This window comes from Tupaia chinensis, unplaced genomic scaffold, assembly GCF_000334495.1.
Source record: "Tupaia chinensis unplaced genomic scaffold, TupChi_1.0 Scaffold000076_1, whole genome shotgun sequence".
Classification (NCBI taxonomy): domain Eukaryota; kingdom Metazoa; phylum Chordata; class Mammalia; order Scandentia; family Tupaiidae; genus Tupaia; species Tupaia belangeri.
In genome coordinates this window covers 2,868,017-2,887,780 of record NW_006159536.1, presented here as the reverse complement: position 1 = coordinate 2,887,780, position 19,764 = coordinate 2,868,017, and the positions used below count along the sequence as shown (strand labels likewise).

General features: G+C 45.8%; 1 protein-coding gene across 4 annotated transcripts in view; it reads left to right on the top strand.

Moving 5' to 3' along the window:
- Positions 1-19,764, top strand: part of NRP2 (neuropilin 2) — a 139,558-nt gene that overhangs the window by 89,373 nt on the left and 30,421 nt on the right. For 2 of the 4 annotated variants that reach the window (XM_006142458.3, XM_006142460.3), the window contains exons 13-15: positions 9,780-10,042; positions 11,618-11,714; positions 12,890-12,910. In XM_006142458.3, the coding sequence (XP_006142520.1) occupies positions 9,780-10,042; positions 11,618-11,714; positions 12,890-12,910 (381 nt within the window). Of the gene's footprint in view, positions 1-9,779; positions 10,043-11,617; positions 11,715-12,889; positions 12,926-19,764 lie in introns of all 4 variants that reach the window. The other 2 variants (XM_027768426.1, XM_006142459.3) reach the window with 1 other exon arrangement.

The window sequence follows — 19,764 nt, the reverse complement described above, 5'->3', positions numbered from 1 at the left end:
CCTTGACGGGAGTGTTCAGGGCTGGTATTTTTATCACTATGATGTTCTGTTTCTCTGAGCAACCTTAGTTAAAGCAAGCAAGTAACATAGCATTAGATGATGTAGAAACTATTTTGAACAATCAGAAAAAGCATTCTAGGGACCAGCAGTTAGCGTAATGGCTATGTCGCTGGACTCCCATGTAGTCGACTGTGGTTCGAGTCCTGGACCCGGTGGCTTAAAACTCATGCCGAGCGCATTTGCATGCGTGCCCAGGATCCCAAGAGGAGAATGGAGGAGAAGGGATTGTGGCGTGGCCATCCCCCCGGGGGGCTGATTTCTCGCTTTCTGTCTCTCTGTCTCTGTCTGTCTGGCGAGCGCATGCACCCTATAATAAAAACCTCTCAAAAAAAAAAAAGCATTCTAAGTTAGCACTAAGTAATAATAACAATAACGATAATTCTTGTTGTTGCCATTATCATTATTATTGTCAGGAATGAATGACTCAAGATTAGAAATAAAGAATACAGTGTCAGGTCAGCTGAATTCTCAAATGTGTGGTCTTTCTAAATGCATGGGTTTTTTTACACACTCACTGACTTTGTGAGGTATGAGTACAGCATTACTTCACTTTAATAACTTCAAATCACCGAAGTCATATAAAGAGAACTGCTGAAGCCTATCTACAATAGTAGGCTGTTATGAAAATATAGAGCTCTCTGGCTGCCTGGGTTATATGTTTATGGGATTGAGAAAACAGAAACCTTACTTCAATTTAAAAATATGTTCAAATGCCAGTGGCATGGTGGTTAAGGTCGCTGGACTCCCACATGGCCAACCGCAGTTTGAGTCCTAGACATGGAGGCTTGCTTTCTCACTTTCTCCCTCTCTCTCCACCCGCTCCCTGGTCAAATTAAAATAAATGAATAAAATTAAGTTAAATAAACATAATTTAAAAATTAAAAAAATTAAGTTCAAATGCAAACAATTGAAGAATTTTCATGTTCTGGAATATTCACATTTTACAAATAGTGACTAGTCCTTCAAATGTAAGTGGTAAATTTGTCCACTCCTGATTGGGACTGTTTTGATGCAGATTGGGTCCTTGCATAAACACCCCCTTAGAGTGGAAAACCAAAACCGTGATTTACTGTGGATATGCACATGAGATTAAATGAAGTGAGAGTGGATATGGTATTTGGGTGAATGGTTGCAGAGAAATCAAAAGAAATAATTGATGAGTGAGCTTACTTATGACGAGCTTGTTTTTGACAGGGAACTAGCAGTGGCTGAATGAAAAAGCAACTCTCTGAGCTCCAAAGATCAGGGGACCAATAGCAGCAAACAATCCAGGCACGGAATTGCTTTTCAATTGAACTGCCTTCCGAAGAGGTTGCTGTGCCTGGGACACTGCCACTACATATTCAGAGAAAGGAATTTCTCAGGCTATGAACCAATGCTAGAGAAAGAAAAGTCAGGAGCAGCATGGCTAAAAGAAAGCTAATATTCAAAGAGTAATTTCAACCGAAAAAGAATAGAGACATTTAGACAAGAAAGGTGGGAAATTATACCTTTGTAGAAAAAACAGCAGTAGAGGGAAGTTGTTACCCCTTTTTTTCTAAAAGTCAGGTTGAGTTCTGCAGCAGTGTGTGGGATGATAATAAAATGGCAGAATGATAACAAGACTGCTCAGTAGCAAAACCTTCATGAAAGCTGACATAACCGAAAAGCACCTCTAGGTAGATGCCTATAAAGACCAAGCTTGAATCTGAAATGTCCACAAAATGGTCTATTGTAAACCTTGAGAACATCCTGCCGAGTTCATCCAAAGTCAATGTTTCCTTTAACTGGTTGTTAATTTGAGGACCTTAGCAAAGATAGACTGACCTTGGGAGGCCAGCTGAGGGGCTGACTCATGTTTTAAGCATGACCTATACAAAGAGACTACATCTCCTGCAGCACTAAATATTCTTTCAGATGGTTGTTCTAGTAGGAGGGCAAGATGCTAGCCAGGAGATGTGTGTGTTGGACAGATGGTGTATTTGGCTTTGCAATAGCCAGAAAGATCAAGCTGGTGATTTATTTCAGGTTTTGGTAAGGTGTAGACACAACTGATTCCATTGCTTTGGGGCCAACTATAGTCACGTGTCCACTGGACACTTCAGCAACTGAAGCCAGGTGCGGCCATAAATTGCCAGGTGAAATATCAAGAGACCCTTTCCAGAGACAGCAGCAGGTTAAACCGCCTGAATGACCCTCTGCCCTCTACACTTCCTCTCCGCCCTTTTGAACCCCTGTTGTTCATTCCCATGTGATTGTTTTCCTTGTATCATTGGCAACAACAGATGTTTTGAGTCAAGGACCCAGCAAAATGCCTCCAAATATGTCAGATCCAGGAGGAGAAGGATTGTATCTCTGGGACATTATTTCTTCATTCTCTTTCAGCAACTGAACGTATTTCCTTTCCATTGTCTTTTTGTTGGATGCTTTCCATGGCCGGCATCACAGCTATCAGCTACAAGAATGAGAAGGCAGAGCTTGTTGTTAGTGGGTCAACTGTCATGTGCAGGCAAACCCTTGACCATTCAGTAGGCCTTTCCTTAAGGTCAGGTAAATGAGTAAAGTAGCCTCCCATTCCATGCTGATCCTTCTTATATCAAGTATTCAAAGCCACGATATGCTTAGAACTTCCTCTGTGTTTAGCAGTGGTGGGCCACAAATTGGGATATTCCAGAAGAACAAATTTCATTTGCATTACATATGTTCAATCTCAATGTCTTTGTGTGAGTGGGTGCCATGACTTAAAAGAGCTGAAGTATTTGACTTACATAGTAACTAAAGCCCTGGAAAGTAGACATTTAAAGGGCAAAGGTTGTGTTTCCTGGGGAAGTGAAGACCAAGGGTCTTAATTCTTCATGAGTGAAAATGTTTCTAAGTCAGAGGAAAGAAAGTGGCTGTGCTCTCTCAAGGATAGAAAGAGGAAATGTGTCTAAATGACATCAGGAAAACTTAAAGCTGAATTTAAGAAGTTCCTGACAGTTAGGGTTTTGACCTAGAAAACACATTGCCGATGTGGCCTGTGGAAGCTCTTTCTGTGGAGAGTTTGAAGCAAACAGTAGACAGCTGTTTTCAGGGTGACTTCAGCATGGTTCCTCTGGTAGGCAGGACTGGTCTGCTCTAAACAATTACTTGAGGTCCTACTATTATTGTTTCAAGGTCATGTGATACTTTATGTCATCTATTGTAGATTGACAAAAGGGCATGCGGTAAACAGTGGGTGATAGGCAACTTGGGGCTGCTGGTTTCTGGCGTTAGGGCAGATCTGAGGAACTAGTGCTATTTCAAAGAATGTCTTTGTTGTCCTCAGGCCAAACCATACTTCTGTTTGAGTCTTAGATTGGCCTTCCAGGGTTATTGCTTGTCCTTCTGACCTTTCTTTTTTTTTTTTTTTCCAAATAAAATAAAGACAAACATAAGTGGCAATAAGTATAGTGATAGTATTAATAATAGTAATTTTTGTTTTTTGGAGAGGTTTTTGCTACAGGGTGCGTGTACTCTCCAGAAAGATAGAGAGAGACAGAGAAACAGAAAGTGAGAAATCACCCTGGGGCGGGGGCAGGGATAGGGGTGATGGCCATGCTGCAATCCATTCTCTTCCATTCTCCTCTCAGGATCTTGGGCATGCATGCACATGTGCCCGGCATGAATTTAAGTCACTGGGCCCAGGACTCGAACCCTAGTCGACTACATGGAGTCCAGTGACATAGCATTATGCCAACTGCTGGTCCTAATAGTAAAGTTTTTATATGTGTTAACTTTATTTTAGTTTTTGCTATGGGTCACAAGAGCTCACCAGAGAGAAATAGACAGAGAGAAGGGGGAAAGAAATGAGAAATCACCTCCCAGGGATGATAGTGATGCTGCAATCCCTTCTCCCCCATCCTCCTCTCAGAATTTTGGGCACATATGTGCCCAGTGTGTTTTTCAGGCCGCTGGATCTGGGATCAGAACCACTCAATTGACCGGGTGAAATCCAGCCACCTTAACCACCATGCCACTGGCAGGCCCCTATTTATTTACTCATGTTTTTATGTCAGAGGCATGTGCACATGTGAAAGAGAGAGAGCACATTCCGACAGGGCCAGTCACACCACAATCCTTTTCTTCTAACTGCCTATCCTGACTGGATCCTGGATACTACCCAGTGTGGTTTTTAAGTCAGTGGGGCCGGGATTCAGACTCTGGTCAGCCATGTGGGGTCTGGCTTCCACGGCACAGTACCTAACTGCTGTGTTAGGGGCCAGGCTTATAATGATAGCTTTTAATGATCTCTCTGTATGTCTCTTTTACTGTGCACAGCACTTTAAAGGCCCATTTCATTTATTTCTCCCCACAACACTCAATAGTACTGATATTATATCCATTTTATAGATGGGAAGACTGAGCCTTAAAACATTACTGAGCATTAGGTCAAGATTCCAACCTAGGTGAGCTTGCTCTCGCAAATTTACTCAGTCCAATTAGGGTTCAGAATCTATTAGGTCATTGGGAAAGTCACGATGTGTTTTTCTATGCCCAAATGCATCATGACTTTCCTGACAACCCAATAATTCTATCATTCTTTAGCATATCACTTCAGGTCTCTGAGCCTCAGTTTCTTTTTTTGGGAGGGGTGGCAGGTGGTGGGTGAATAGTACTTTTTTTTTTTTTTGGAGAGGTTTTCATTATAGGGCGCATGTGCTCACCAGACAGACAGAGAGAGACATAGAGACAGAAAGCGAGAAATCACCCCCCAGAGGGGATGGGCACGCCATCCCTTCTCCTCCATTCTCCTCTTGGGATCTTGGGCACGCACGCACACGCGCCCAGCGTGAGTTTTAAGCCACCGGGTCCGGGTCGCGAACCGCAGTCGACTACGTGGGAGTCCAGTGACATAGCCATTAAGCTAACTGCTGGTTCCCAATAATACATTTTTCATAGGGCTAGATTTCCCAGGGACAATTACTTGAGGTAGATAAAGCCTCCAGTGCAATATCTGGCATGCAGTAGGTGCTCAGTTCGTTGATTCTCTTTCTTCTACTTTTTCTCCTCTCTTCTTTGGGCTTTTCCTGGTTTGAGCCATTCCTGCATGATGTCCCTGGTTCTAATCAGACCTCTTTCAGTGACAGGCAGGGACGTTTTGCAGCTCAGCGTCTCTCTGACTGATGTCTACTGCTAATTCTTTAAATTTACATATCATCTTTCTTCCCTGGAGCTCATAGCACTTAACAGACAAGTGGGGCACAAATGATTTAACTAAGTGAAATCCAGAGGCCTGCTTGTCTGGAGATTCTGCAAACTAGTGGATTAGCTCAGATGTCAGCACTGAATTATGATCCTTCAGCTGCTTGCGCTTAGCACGCCATGAGCATTAACTCCCTGGTCTTGCAGGGCCCTGTAAATCATGCACAGTGATTATCTTCCTATTGTGAGAGAGAAAGAGAGCGGGAGAGAAGAACCAGGAGGAGTGGGGGGCAGGCTCCCTGGGGTCCCTGGAAGAGGCAGTCTGTGAAACTTGTGCCTGGAATTTTAGTAAGAGGACGACTAAATAGAATGGCCCCAGATAAAATTCAGTCAGTCCAGTTGACATCCCTCACACTTATTTTACTTACCAACTTCTAACCAGTACGTTACGATTTCTCTGCTGTTTAAGAAGGTAAATGCACACAGGTGACAGTAGTTCTGCCAATTACTTTTTTTCTTTTGAGACGTTTTTGCTGTAGGGCTTGTGCGCTCACTAGACAGACAGAGAGACAGAAAGTGAGAAATCACCCCCCCCCCAGGGGGTATGGCCACAATCCCTTCTCCTCCATTCTCCTCTCGGGATCTTGGGCACACACGCACATGTGCCCGGCGTGAATTTTAAGCCACCAGGTTCAGGACCCGAACCGCAGTCGACTACATGGGAGTCCAGCGACATAGCCATTATGCTAACTGCTAGTCCCTGCCAAGCATTTTTCAGGTAGCAACTGAGTCTGTGAAACTGTGAAGGAAAAGGGCTGAATGGTATGTCAGAAATCAGGTTTCCTTTATATATTAGGTGGGAACAGTACAGGTGTAGAAATGACCAGGAGGATAGGTGCCTTTATGGGTTCTCCCTGGTGTCTTAGAGGACAGGCTGCTTCCACACGTTGCCTGTCATTAGTTCACCTCACCTTTGAAAAGGGCTGTTGGCTCCAAAGGGTGGAAGGAATTGGGAAGGGATTATATGACTCAGAGGAATTACCAGAGCCTATGTGATTCTCCCTGTGTCCTCATTTCCGGTTTATAGCCTCGTCTTATTCTTTCTCCATCTTTGTCATCCATCCATTCATTCATGGGGATAAAATTGTCTAGCGTAGTGACATGTACTGGGCACTATGTAGGGGCAGGGGGATGAAGCCGTATTAAATCTTAGGTGTGTGCGACTTAGACTTTACACCTAACTGGAATTCTAAGACATACAAAGCAGTTCAATTGTCGTGCCAGGTAGCAGGTAGTTACCACTGAGATCCATGGAAAATGGCCTCAAGTCCTTTTAAAAACAAGAAAAGATCAATGGTACAGTTAGTAAATTCCAGAGCTGCTGAGGGAAGAGGGAGAGCAATGTCGCATGTGCCAGAGTGGTTAGGAGAAAAACTAGGGGAAGACCTGGGACAGGTGGACGGTGGAGGGAGCAAGAAATTACAGAGAGGATGAGAAGCAGCAGCAACGGGCCCAGTGGGGAAGCCAGTTTGCCTCAAACAGAGTGTGATTGATTGCAAGGACTTGGAACAAGGTACCCGCAGTGCAGCTGAAATAAAGAGCTTACTGCACAAGGGTGGGAAACCCCACAGTCAAATCTGGGCTCCACCATTTAACTCCCCCTTCTACCTCAGACGAGTCACTTTAACCTTTTGGAACCTCAGTTTCTTCATCACATGCAAAGTAAGGATAGCAAGCCAAAGCTCACAAGTGAATTTCAAAGATGAGATGAAATAATGCATATGAACAGGCTTTGTAACCTGTAAAGCATTATGCAAATATGGGATAATTATTATCATTAACAGTCATAGTAAAAAGATCTGATAGGGGAAGCACAGATGTAGAAGATCCTCAGGTGCGTGGTTATGGCATTGGCATCTCCTCCTTCAACCAATCACCATCATTAAGATTCTCTTCCGGGGCTGGCCCTGTAGTGCAGTGGTTTAACACTGTGCATTGGGAGCTGGATCCCACATAGCCACCTGCAGTTTGTCCCAACCCTGGTGACTTGAAAAACATGCCAGGTACGTGTGCATGCAAGCTCCAAATCTTGCCAAGATGAAGCGAAGGAAGAAAATTGCAGTGTGAGCATACTCAATTGAGTGGTGCTTTCTCTCTCGCTCCTCCACCCCTTTTTCTTTATTTAGACCTTATGACCTAACTGGAATGATAGCAATAAAAACAAAATTCTCTTTTGTAGACTGTTGTCTTTTAGTTATCTGTGCTGATTTTTGGCCTCAAAGAGATTTCATAAAGGGACCAGCAGTCGGCAGAATGGCTATGTCGCTAGACTCCCATGTAGTCTACTGTGGTTCGAGTCCCGGACCCGGTAGCTTAAACTCATGCCAGGCATATGTGCGTGTGTGCCTGGGATTCCGAGAGGAGAATGGAGGAGAAGTGATTGCGGCATGGCCATCCCCCCTGGGGGATGATTTCTCTCTTTCTGTCTCTCTGTCTCTCTCTGTCTTTCTGGCAAGCACACGTGCCCTATAGCAAAAACCTCTCAAAAAAAAAGGTTTCATAAAGAGATCACATGTGGTGGGGTATGTAGATGTCACAGATATGACCCTAGATCACTGAGGAGGCACAAACTGGAATCCAACATGTGCATCCTCAACTGGTCTAATTTGACTTCAGAGGAAGATATCTTCTGAAGCAACAATGCCAGAGAGTCTAACAGGCAGGAGCCCAGGGAAGCCGGGAGGTGGTTGAGGAAGGAGCTGTTACTGGGCCACTGATGGGAAGGAAGTCTGTCACAGGCTCAGCTCTCACCGAGAATAATGTCAACAAGTATAACAACTGCAAACCAATGGTCCAGGGAATGCTGTGCTGATTCAGAGCACTCGAGTCCTAGCCTATCCTCTGCTGAGAAGCCCAGAAAATTCAGTCAGAAAGCTCTGTGCACATGTCTCAGGTTAACATGGCGTCACAGTAGCACGATGCTCAGGTGTCTGAACTGCCCATATTCCGTGCTGAGTATGTAGTGAAAATTGCCCTACAGTTCTTTCAGGTCAAAAAGAGGTAGTGAGATTTCTTCTTCCAGTGCTACCTGGCTGTCTACACCAGTGGCCAGAATGCTCCTAAGTGGGATTTGCAGGCATAGATCCCACACCTGAGTCTGCAAATCATGGAGACTGCATATGATAATGAGAACTCAATCCTTCACCCAAGTGTCCGATATATTTGAAACCAATCAGGCAAAGAACTGTCCTCCAGACATTTGGACTGGTGACCTTTTGACTTCCCAGGACTTGTATATTCTCCTCTAAACACATAGCCTGTGTTGCTGATAACGACAGAGTCTTTATCACTGGAGCTGTGTGTGTCTGGTTGTCTGAGAAAGGCCTCCCAGAGTAGATCGGGATGGGAGTGGAGTGTCAGGTCACCCCAAATCACCCAGCTTGGTCACCACCCCCTGTTCTGCTTAAAATTGACACTGGGTTTGAGTTGTAGTCACCTAGAACCCAGGTGTCATCTGGTAGCACTGGTGGAGACAGAAGGTCTTCGGTGTCTGCCATTTGGACAGTGCCCAGCCAAGACGACAAAGGCATGAAGCACAGACCACCTGGCCGGTCACTCTCCTACCAGCAGTCACCTCACCCTCTGTAAATCATGCCCTTGTAATTCGGGTCATTGGAATGCACTGGCCTTTTGGGTAAGCCAGTGATGAAAAAGATGTGGGTCTGGCCTCTTGGAATCCCAGGGTGAAGTCAAGCACACACACAACCAGACAGGACTTAAGGACTGCTGAGCCAGGGCTATGGTTAAAAAAGAAACAAAAAAACGGATACAGAGAAATAGGCAGGAAGGACCAACTGATTTAGACTCAAGAAAGGATTTCAAGAGGACACAGCATTTGAATCAAAGCTCCAAAGGAGCCTTCAGAAAGGCATGCAGGAGGGCCAGCAAGTGCTGCAGTAGTTATGGTGGACTTCCACATGGATAACCATGGTTTGAGTCTTGGACCTGGTGGTTTGCTTTCTCACTTTCTCTTTCTATTCTCTCTCTCTCTCTCTCTCTCTCTCTCTCTTTCTCTATCTCTCTCGCATGCATGCACACATGCCCTATAACAAATTTTAAAATAATAAATAAAATAAATAATTTTTTTTTATTTATTTATTTTGGAGAGGTTTTCACTATAGGGCACATGCGCTTGCCAGAAAGACAGAGAGAGATAGAGAGACAGAAAGCGAGAAATCACCCCTCAGGGGGCTGGCCACACCACAATCCCTTCTCTATTCTCCTCTTGGGATCTTAGGCACAGACGCACACACGCCCAGCATGAGTTTAAGCCACGGGTCTGGGACTCGAACCGTGGTCGACTACAAGGGAGTCCAGCGACATAGCCATAACGCTAACTGCTGGTCCCAATAAATAATTATTTTTTAAAAGAAAGAAATGTGAGGCCTTGGAGAACAAGACCAGGACTGAACGAAGGTCACTCAAACCCCTGATCCCAGCTTTCTCCTGGAGAGGCCACAGCTGGTGTGTTTCCCCGACATTTACCAAGACCCTCTGTTTGGGTTTGTTCTTCCCAGACGACAGGAATTTCTTGCGACTGCAGAGCGATGGCCGGCGAGAGGGCCAGTATGCAAGGCTCATTAGCCCTCCTGTCCACCTGCCCGGAAGCCCCGTGTGTATGGAGTTCCAGTACCAAGCCACAGGCGGCCGCGGGGTGGCGCTGCAGGTCGTGCGGGAAGCCAGCCAGGAGAGCAAACTCCTCTGGGTCATCCGCGAGGACCAGGGCGGCGAGTGGAAGCTGGGGAGGATCATCCTGCCCAGCTACGACATGGAATACCAGGTAGGGCGGTGAAGGGAGTTGGGTGCGGAGATCCAAGGGCACCGTGATCGGTATTTCAATATTTCAAAGGGCCGTGCCCATTCATCATTAAGGGACGTGGTTAAGCGCTGCTGTTTTCATTGTGTTTCTCCCGTTGCCATGGCAACTAAATGACACTCTTATTTGTTATTCAGAATGTGCCTATCTCTACACCCAGACTTGGTTCTTTGTTCCTCCTATTGCCTTTTATATTGCTGAAATCTTCTCCAACAAATGTTTCTTCTCTCCATTTTATTTTAGATTGCTATCAGGTAGGTTGACAAAGGGACACAGAAGCCAGGGAAATAAACACAAACAAACCCTTTACACACAAGGGGAAAAGACTGTGAGCCCCTCAGAAAGCCAGGAGGAAATGCAAATCACCTCCCTGACCTGTCCCCCGTCCCAGTGAGGGTGAGCACAGGAGGGGGAGCGTGCAGCGTTTGTGCGCAGTGGCTGGAGACCTGAGAGGGTCCTAAGCCGGTGGTTTCTCTCCAGATAGCTCCAGGAATGAGTCCTATTATCTCTGTCCCACAGAGCAAGAGACTGAGGCACAGATGGGTATGCGCAGCTGTGGCTGCAACTCGGGTAGGAGTAGACACACTGTGGAAGAGGTGACTGAGAACCAGCCAAAGCATTAACCTGCTCCTCCCCAGGCGCAAAGCAGCAACAGATGGCTGGTGAGGCAGCCAACTGCTCGCTCAGCTTGCCAGAGGACATGTGCTAGTTTGCAGAGAGAACCTGGGGAGGGCGAGAATGAGGGATGATTGAAGACCATGGAGCAGAGGGGCTTCTGTGTGCAACCTGCAGTCAGTCCCTCTTGAGATCCCAAGGCTTCCTGAGACCTGCCCCAACCCCACAGGCATTCCCACTTAGTAACTCTAATGCACTGTATTCTAAGTACCTGTTTGCATTTTTCTTCTCTGGGCAGAGGTCTTGTCATGTTAGGTTTTGTTATTCTCCTATGCCTAGAACATAGTAGGTGCTCAGTAAACCACTGGGGAAAAAAACAAATCAGGTAAATGGCATTTGCATCATCATAGTGGAGCCCTATGACAGCATGTATAATAAGCCACAGGGCAATGTTACCCCCAAGGCAAGCCAAACTTGTGTGCTATCCATTTCACATTACCACCCCCACCCCCCACCCCCAGCTGCTCATGTTCTCTGAGTTTTCAAATACCTGGACTGGGCATTTGAAAGATTAATGAGAAAGTAATCTCAAAACTAGTGAGGGAAATTCCACTCACCCTTTAAATGTGCCCTAATTGTGGTCCTTTTAATCAATAGGTACTAGTTACTGGACAGCGGTATCCATCACCTTTTATATTTTCTTATCCACTCAAGTCTGCATTTGATTTGAACCGACTCTTTTTTAAATTAAGATTTCAAGAGCTGTAGCCATGTGGTCAACAGATGTGTACCAGGTGCCATCACTCACACACACACACAGACACACACACACACTAAACTGTAGCTAACAGAACATTGGAAATCTTTGCACTGTCTTCGCCAGGAAGCTTGGTTAACCATGGCTCCTGTTCTTCTGGCTTCTAGATTGTGTTTGAAGGAGTGATAGGGAAAGGACGTACAGGAGAGATTGCCATTGACGACATTCGGATAAGCACTGATGTCCCGCTGGAGAATTGCATGGGTATGTGAATATTGTCTCTTCGTGACTTTTTCAAATATGACTCCAAAGGCTGCCATTTTCAAAAGGAGACACCTGGCCATTTTCAGATATATGTGTCACCCAATGGGCATGACAGTACCAGTCTGTATAGGAGGTGAGGCGTTGGGTACAGTTGTATCTTAGGCTGAGTTCAGGGTGGGAGGGGGGTAGGAAGAGGTAAAGGCTTATATCCCTGTTCCCAATCAGACACGGAAGTACACTAAATACATGGAGATTTGGGGTGCCAAGACCCCATCATCAAACTCCAGCTTTTAGCAAGGAAAATGCTAGAGGGTGAGAGCAACTGCCAGTCAGAATTACATGCTGGAAAGGTTTGATGGATTTAATGGAAGCGTTCACTGGTGAGCAAAAATAGTACATACAAGAGTGATAACACAATTACTGAATAGTTCCTTTACATGAATGAACTGCAGGGCAAACTAGGGCTTATGAAAGATTTTAGCTTGTACTTGAAAGCCAGTACCTCTAATGCCCAAGATCCACAATTAAACATTGTATAACAGATGACCAGCACAGGAAGGGCATCCTAACTGTCACCTTATGTGAGGATTGAGCTGCCAGCCAACCCCAGATGCATACATTTTACCCAGGGTTTCTCTCTGCCACAAGGGTCACACCAAGGGTACACTGTGACCATCTCCCATCAGAGCCATGGATGTTCCCTAGAGTAAGAAGGGAATCCTGAGAAGGAATGGGGGTTGTTCTCAGTCAACAGAGTGGCTGCAAGAGCTCGCCAAGTGCTTTTCTTGGCACACAGCCCCGGGTGTGTGTGCCTGGTGATGTCAGCAGCACCTGAGACTGCCCCAGTCCCTTTGGGTAACTCTCAGGCCCTGGGCATCTAAAAGTAATCCCGGCTCTGAGAAAGTAATCAGTGGTAAGTGACTGATTACAGTGCTTCGGGGACCTATTACTCTATGAAGGGCTTTCTGTTCCAAAGCAACTTTGAGAATCTCTCCCCGCCCACCCTGCCCTGTGATGGCGACGTTTTAGACGCAGTCTACAATGCATGGAGGACACTTTCCATAGAGAATAACAGAAAAACCTAGTGGGAGTCATCTTCACCCCATACCCTAGGGACCCCTGGTTACTTCTTCCCTTTCTCTAACTCAAATTTTCTCCTTCTTTTTTTTTTCCAGAACCCATCTCAGCTTTTGCAGGTGAGAATTTTAAAGGTAAAAAAAAAAAAAAACTTTTTTTGCATGCCTCTTCCTTTCCCCATGTGATGTGAATTTGTGGGGGGAGTAAACCTCCAAATGTGACGAATCTCACAAGAGAAAATAGACGCCACCCCTTTCCACCGCTAGATGGCACCAAAAACACCTATAGATGGAGGGAAAGGGGGATTGAGATCCTCACTGTCTCTTGTTTAATTAAAGTTTAGAAACCTATAATAGAGACAAATAGGTTACAGATAAACCTTTCAGCCTTGCCTTGTCCAACGGGGGACCAATGAGGCTGAAAATGCGGGAGTGGTGAGAAAGGAGAGGCTGTGGGAAGACTGTACAACAACAACAAAAAATCTGTAATAAATTAAAAGTGAAATGAGGTGGCAATGATTTATGGTGGCCTGAAGGTGGTTCTTTCCAGGCCCAGGGCCTAGTGGGAGTCATCTTCACCCCATACCCTAGGGACCCCTGGTTACTTCTTCCCTTTCTCTAACTCAAATTTTCTCCTTCTTTTTTTTTTCCAGAACCCATCTCAGCTTTTGCAGGTGAGAATTTTAAAGGTAAAAAAAAAAAAAACTTTTTTTGCATGCCTCTTCCTTTCCCCATGTGATGTGAATTTGTGGGGGGAGTAAACCTCCAAATGTGACGAATCTCACAAGAGAAAATAGACGCCACCCCTTTCCACCGCTAGATGGCACCAAAAACACCTATAGATGGAGGGAAAGGGGGATTGAGATCCTCACTGTCTCTTGTTTAATTAAAGTTTAGAAACCTATAATAGAGACAAATAGGTTACAGATAAACCTTTCAGCCTTGCCTTGTCCAACGGGGGACCAATGAGGCTGAAAATGCGGGAGTGGTGAGAAAGGAGAGGCTGTGGGAAGACTGTACAACAACAACAAAAAATCTGTAATAAATTAAAAGTGAAATGAGGTGGCAATGATTTATGGTGGCCTGAAGGTGGTTCTTTCCAGGCCCAGGGTGCCCAGGCAGTGGTCTCAATTAACCCTCAGTGAGGTACAGCGGCAGGCAGTCTCACAGGGGAAGAACATGAGGGAGAAGTCACGACCCAGGATGATTGTAAGGAGAGAAAGTTGCTGGATTCAGGAGCTGGTGTCTGTAAGACTAAGGAGGCATGCTGAATGGCCAGAGTTAGAGCACTTTGAATGCAGGCTGAAAACCCTGAAAAGCCCGTTCTCTCCCTGAGAGAATAAATAGCAGAGCAAAGAGAGAAGAATTTGGAATGCAAGCCTCATCTAGGAAAAGGAAGGAGTGGGGTGCTCCGGCCTTGGGAGATGGTGACATACTCACCGTTGTCATCAGTGGGTTTTGCATGTTGCCCACTTTGCAATCCCACCTGTTGGCATCACTGAAGTTCCCACCCAGGGTTCTACTGCTAAACATTTAGGAACTGCTCAAAACACTTTACTGTAGTCAGCCTGAGTGCAAAACTACACTCAGTCACCCTCACCTACTGGCAGGGGTCTTTCATGGCCTATTTGAGGCAAAGAGATATGAAGGTTACTGTGCCCCGTTCGTACTGGCTGGGCTCAACCTGATAGGTGACAGCGTTCCAGAGATAGGAGATGGACATATTCAGAGATAAGCCATTTTTATATCTGGCTTCTAGACTCATTGTCACTCAGTAATCTGTCCGGCCCCTGGCTAGAAAGAGATGACTTCCAGGTTTGCCACCTAGGTGGGTCTCTGACCCCAAACCCTCTGGCCTAATTTGCCACTCATCGCCCACATTCTAAGGCAATTGAGGAGGAAGAAAGCAGCAGAATGAGGGAGAATGGCCAGTCTACAGACAATGTATTTCCTTTCTTATGCTTCTTTGCCTTCCTGAACCCCACGGGCATCCCTCCTTCCCCATGTTAAAGTGTTAGTATTCATAGCCCTTTGCTGGTGCTCTCTGGGTGTGAGATTTATGGGAATGCAAATCCCAAGTATTGGAAGGAAAGCTGAAGTCCAAAGTGAATGACTTGGATTACAGTTGAATTCAAGTTCTAGCCTTCAGGACCCAAGGTCATGCTTCTGTCGGCCAAGTGGAACCTGCTGATGTTTCACCTGATTCTCTGGCTCGTTGAGACTCATGGCTCCCAGAAAGGCTGGTTAAAGTCACACCGGCAGCTGCCGCAGACGCTGTTCTGTGTGCGCACTGTGTGGGGTCGTGACTGACAACTGCAGTGGCTAAGTGCTTTGCTTCTGTAAGAGAATAAACAAACCAGGGCACATGTGCTTTCCTTGAAGCCCTGTTACCATAAGGCTTCACCGTGCAGTCATGTTCTCTTGTAAAAAATATATATAAATAAAATCTCATCAGAGTGGCAGTGTTCATTTAGCCAAAATAAACACAGGGCTTAGTGACTTGAAGGTAAGGATTTCCAGCTCGCTACTAATGGGCTCCTGATGGGGTAAAGCAAAGGCAGGCATGGGTCCTGTGGACTGGCCCCTGGCTGTTGTCTGGGAAGATGGCAAGCTTCCTTAGAGAATATCAAGTCTTGAGGAGCATGGACAAGGAGCACAGAGTCAAGAGTAAAATCAGAATTGAAAGTGGGTGATGTTGATCACATTGGCGCCTTTTACCTGGAACTCCCGGTCGGTCGGTAGCCAGATGAACGTAGAGACACAGGGAGTATGGGGGAGGGTCTCTTCTTTTGAGCTGAGGTCCCTTTGACCTCAGCATGCAGCTGTGTATTGTGATGCATGCAAACCGTTCTGCTCGGTAGGGGAAAGAGGATCACGTGTTGCATCTAATCTAGTGACTCCTGTTCTGTTTCTCACCTGGTCCAGACGGCAAGAGCCCTATCTTGGTCATAGCATATCAGTCTCTTCACTCAGAAAAGGGAAACTAAAATCAGCTTTGATTAGGCAAGATATGCAAAGTTGATGTTGAAACACTATTAACGGGACCAGCAGTTGGCCTAATGGCTATGTCGCTGAACTCCCATGTAGTTGACCGCTGTTTGAGTCCCAGGCCCGGTGGCTTAAACACACACCGGGTGCATGTGTGTGTGTGTGCCCAAGATCCCAAGAAGAGAATGGAGGAAAAGGGATTGGGGTATGGCCATCCCCCTAGGGGGTGATTTCTCGCTTTCTGTCTCTCTGTCTCTCTCTTTCTGGCAAGCGCATGTGCCCTATAGCAAAAACCTCTCCAAAAAGAAAAAAAAAAAAAACTCTATTAACAATAGTGGCCAACAGGTGGACGTGTGGTTAAGACTCTGAATTCTCACATGGCCCACAGTAGTTCAAGTCCCAGACCTGTCAGCTTGAAAATCATGCCAGATGTGTGTATGTGTATTAGTGGCCAAAATACCAGGAGGAGATTGAAGCAGAGGGTGATTTCTGGACAGTGATTTCTCACTTTCTCTCTATCTCTCTCTCTCCAACAAGCATACACACTCTATGGCAAAAACCTAAAAAAATAAAATAAAATAAAATAAAAAAATAAACCATTGTTAGCAATAGGCATTTACATTGTCAGTATGTTTTTTGGATTGGAGTTGTTTTCTTTTCCATTATAAATTAACCATGCAGTAGAAATAATCTCATTCTTTAGAAAAGAGCAATTTATACTAGGTAAATATTTAGGGACAAGCAATAAAGTGCCCTTTGGACCTGGGCTTAGTTGGTATTCTTGATCTTTGCTATTCTGAAGGATCTTTCATTTTCTCCCTCTTACTGATTTCTTGCCAGGCAACATTTTCTTTGTATTCAGATTGGTGTGCGTTTTCTGCTTAATATCTATATACTTAGATTGTGGACCAGGCTGTGAGTCAGTGATGAAGGGAAGCCATTAGAGTAAAGGAGAACTGCGATGAGAAAGAAGAGAGACTGAATTCACTGTGTCATCATTTGATTTTTGAAAAGACTTGTTTTTCCCCTATGAGTCACATTTTAAACAATGTAGCCTGGGTGTGCTTCTTTTTTCCCTTTCTTTTTTTTTTAAGCAGTGGCTGTAAACGTGGTGCCGTCATGTATCTTTTTCTAAGATCTGAGCTTTAACAAATGAAAAACTGTGTAAAGGGGGGAAAAAAAAAGAAACGAAAATTGGTGTAATTAAGGTGATGGATTATTTCCTCTTACCCAATACTTTCTTTTTTTTCAATAAAAGAAAAGGAATAATAAAGAAGCCAATAAAAATATATAAAGCTCATAATCAGGGTTCTTTAGTCATTGACCAGGTGGTTATTTTTAGCGGCTCACAGTGGAGGCAAAAGTTCTCATTCATGTCAGGAGTCATGGGCTTTGAACAGAGCCACAATGGAGACACTGGGTCTGGAACTCTACCTGTTAGAGACCCATGGAAATCCCAGGCGGCAGTGTGCTCATGGAAGATGTTGGAATGAGAATTCAGAACCGCTATTTTACAGTTAAGGGGACATCAGTGTTCCCTGTTAACAACTGTGATTGTGGACTTGATGTCAGGCCATTTCTGAGGGCCATGGGCCCCATCTTGTGGTTTCACTGAGTCTCTTTCTACAGTCCTCTGCAGTTTTTATCTAGGCAAAACCAGCAGAAAACGAACCTCAAAGGCTGTCTCATGGGCATAGATAAGAGCAGTCTTCAAAGAGACTCATTCTGGGGTAGTGCTGAAGCTCGCTGGCACTCAACCCGGTGCCTAGGGTTTCAAGATTTGTTTTCTGGGTACCCAGGGGCCAGTCTAGTCTATACTGCACCCCCATCTCCCATTTTCCATGTCCATGTTCACCCGTTATCACCTGCCTCCCAGAGGCTTTGCCCACCAGTGTCACATCCCTGTTCCAGGGCACAGGACGTGGGCTTGACCTCAGATTCCCTTTCTCCTGGATTCACTTTCTCCCACTGCTCTAAGACGAGGAGAGGGGAGGGTTAAATAGTGTTCTCACAAGTAATCCTCTGATTAAAGGCAGAGAAGTATTCCTAAACCCCGCCAGGGCTCCAGATAGGCAGCTGTGGTGTGTGAACTCTCCTCCTTGCTCGCCCCCCTCCCAGTGTCTCCAGCTGCCAGATGAAGGCTAGGTGTTGCTGAGCCAGGAAGGATGGAGATCAGATGTGTGAACCCCATCGCTGCTTGGCTGCTATCCCGGCCCAGGGGGACACAGAGGGTTCCTGGTGAGCTTGGCTTGTGCACACTGCCTCTTCTGTCACAGAGCACTGCCACGTCCCCACCCTGCACGCTGACCATTACTCTAAACTGCTCTTGGGGTCAGTTTGTTTAAGGGAAGAAGAAAATATTTTCACCAACTTCTTCTCTCTCCAAGAACACCAAGGGCAAGCCTTAGTTTAAAGAAAGTAGTGTGAGTGCCGTCAAAGAGGTAAGGAGTAGAGTCGCCAGTGGAGGCAGGGTGGTGAAGGAGCTGAATCCACATGGCCAACTGCATGACTGTGCGGCTTGAAATTTGGCCTATAGTTAGGAAAGGCTCTACAGGAGCTGAATCCATATGGCTGGACTGCAAGACCGGGTGACTTGAAAACACATGGCGAGTATGTGTGTTTGTGTCCAAAATCCCAAAAGGAAGAAGATATAGAGGAGAAGGGACCACCCTCCATGGGGTGTGCTTTCTCACTTTCTCTCTACCCCACCCCCACTTGTGAGTACATACACACGCTCTGGAAAATTTTAGGAGAGAGAGAGAGTCCTAGACTTCAACCAGCCAGGGATCTGAATTTAGAGGCATTTTAAGTAGATGTGGATGTGGAGACAGGTCTGCACGGGTCCTGCCAGCTTACTGCAAACCTCTGGTGGCCTCCTTCCATATGCTGCTCATCAGGCAAAGGGAAAGGGTCATTTCTCAGGGACGCTTTCTACTTTAACATCCTTTGTCCAAACAAACCAGAGGGCTTAACCACATTCTTCTACTATCTTTCGTAACCTTTTTCAGAGGAGCCAATCATTTTGCTGTTGTTTAATCTCACAAATGAAATAAACCTTTCATCTGAAATGCCCCTGCACCGGCACTTCATTTTCAACCTGTACAGAAAGGACGCCACAGCCAGCCTGGCCCTAATACACTTCTTACATGCAGTGAGGATTTTCTGCCTCTTCTTTCTGAGATGGAAAACTCACCATGAGTAGCTTTCAAAACTTTTCTTCTGGAAATCTGGGTGACTCCTCCATTTTGTAAACATAGCTGTAGGAGATACTTTCTCCTTTCAGTTATTCAGTGAGAACCTGATTTGACTTAGACACCCCAATCCTCAGACAGGTTGAGACAGAGTAGGAGGCAGAAAGGAAGAGGGCTGTTTCCTGCCCTGCCCCCAGTCATTTCGAGTGAGGGGTCTGCAGGCTTCTTTGCAAAAGGTCTGCATTGGTAGGAAGAGGAGAGCCTTGGTAGGAAGAGGACAGCCTTGGTAGGAAGAGGAGAGCCTTGGTAGGAAGAGGAGAGCCTTGGTAGGAAGAGAGCATTGGTAGGAAGAGAGCATTAGCCTTGGTAGGAAGAGGAGAGCCTTGGTAGGAAGAGGAGAGCCTTGGTGAGGAGGCTTGCTTGGAAAAGGAGAGCCTTGGTAGGAAGAGGAGAGCCTTGGTAGGAAGAGGAGAGCCTTGGTAGGAAGAGGAGAGCCTTGGTAGGGAAGAGGACAGCCTTGGTAGGAAGAGAGCATTGGTAGGAAGAGAGCATTGGTAGGAAGAGAGCATTGGTAGGAAGAGCCTTGGTAGGAAGAGGAGAGCCCTGGTAGGAAGAGGAGAGCTTCGGTAGGAAGAGGAGAGCCTTGGTAGGAAGAGGAGAGCGTCGGTAGGAAGAGGAGAGCCTTGGTAGGAAGAGGAGAGCCTTGGTAGGAAGAAGAGAGCCTTGGTAGGGAGAAGAGAGCCTTGGTAGGGAGAAGAGAGCCTTGGTAGGAAGAGGAGAGCCTTGGTAGGAAGA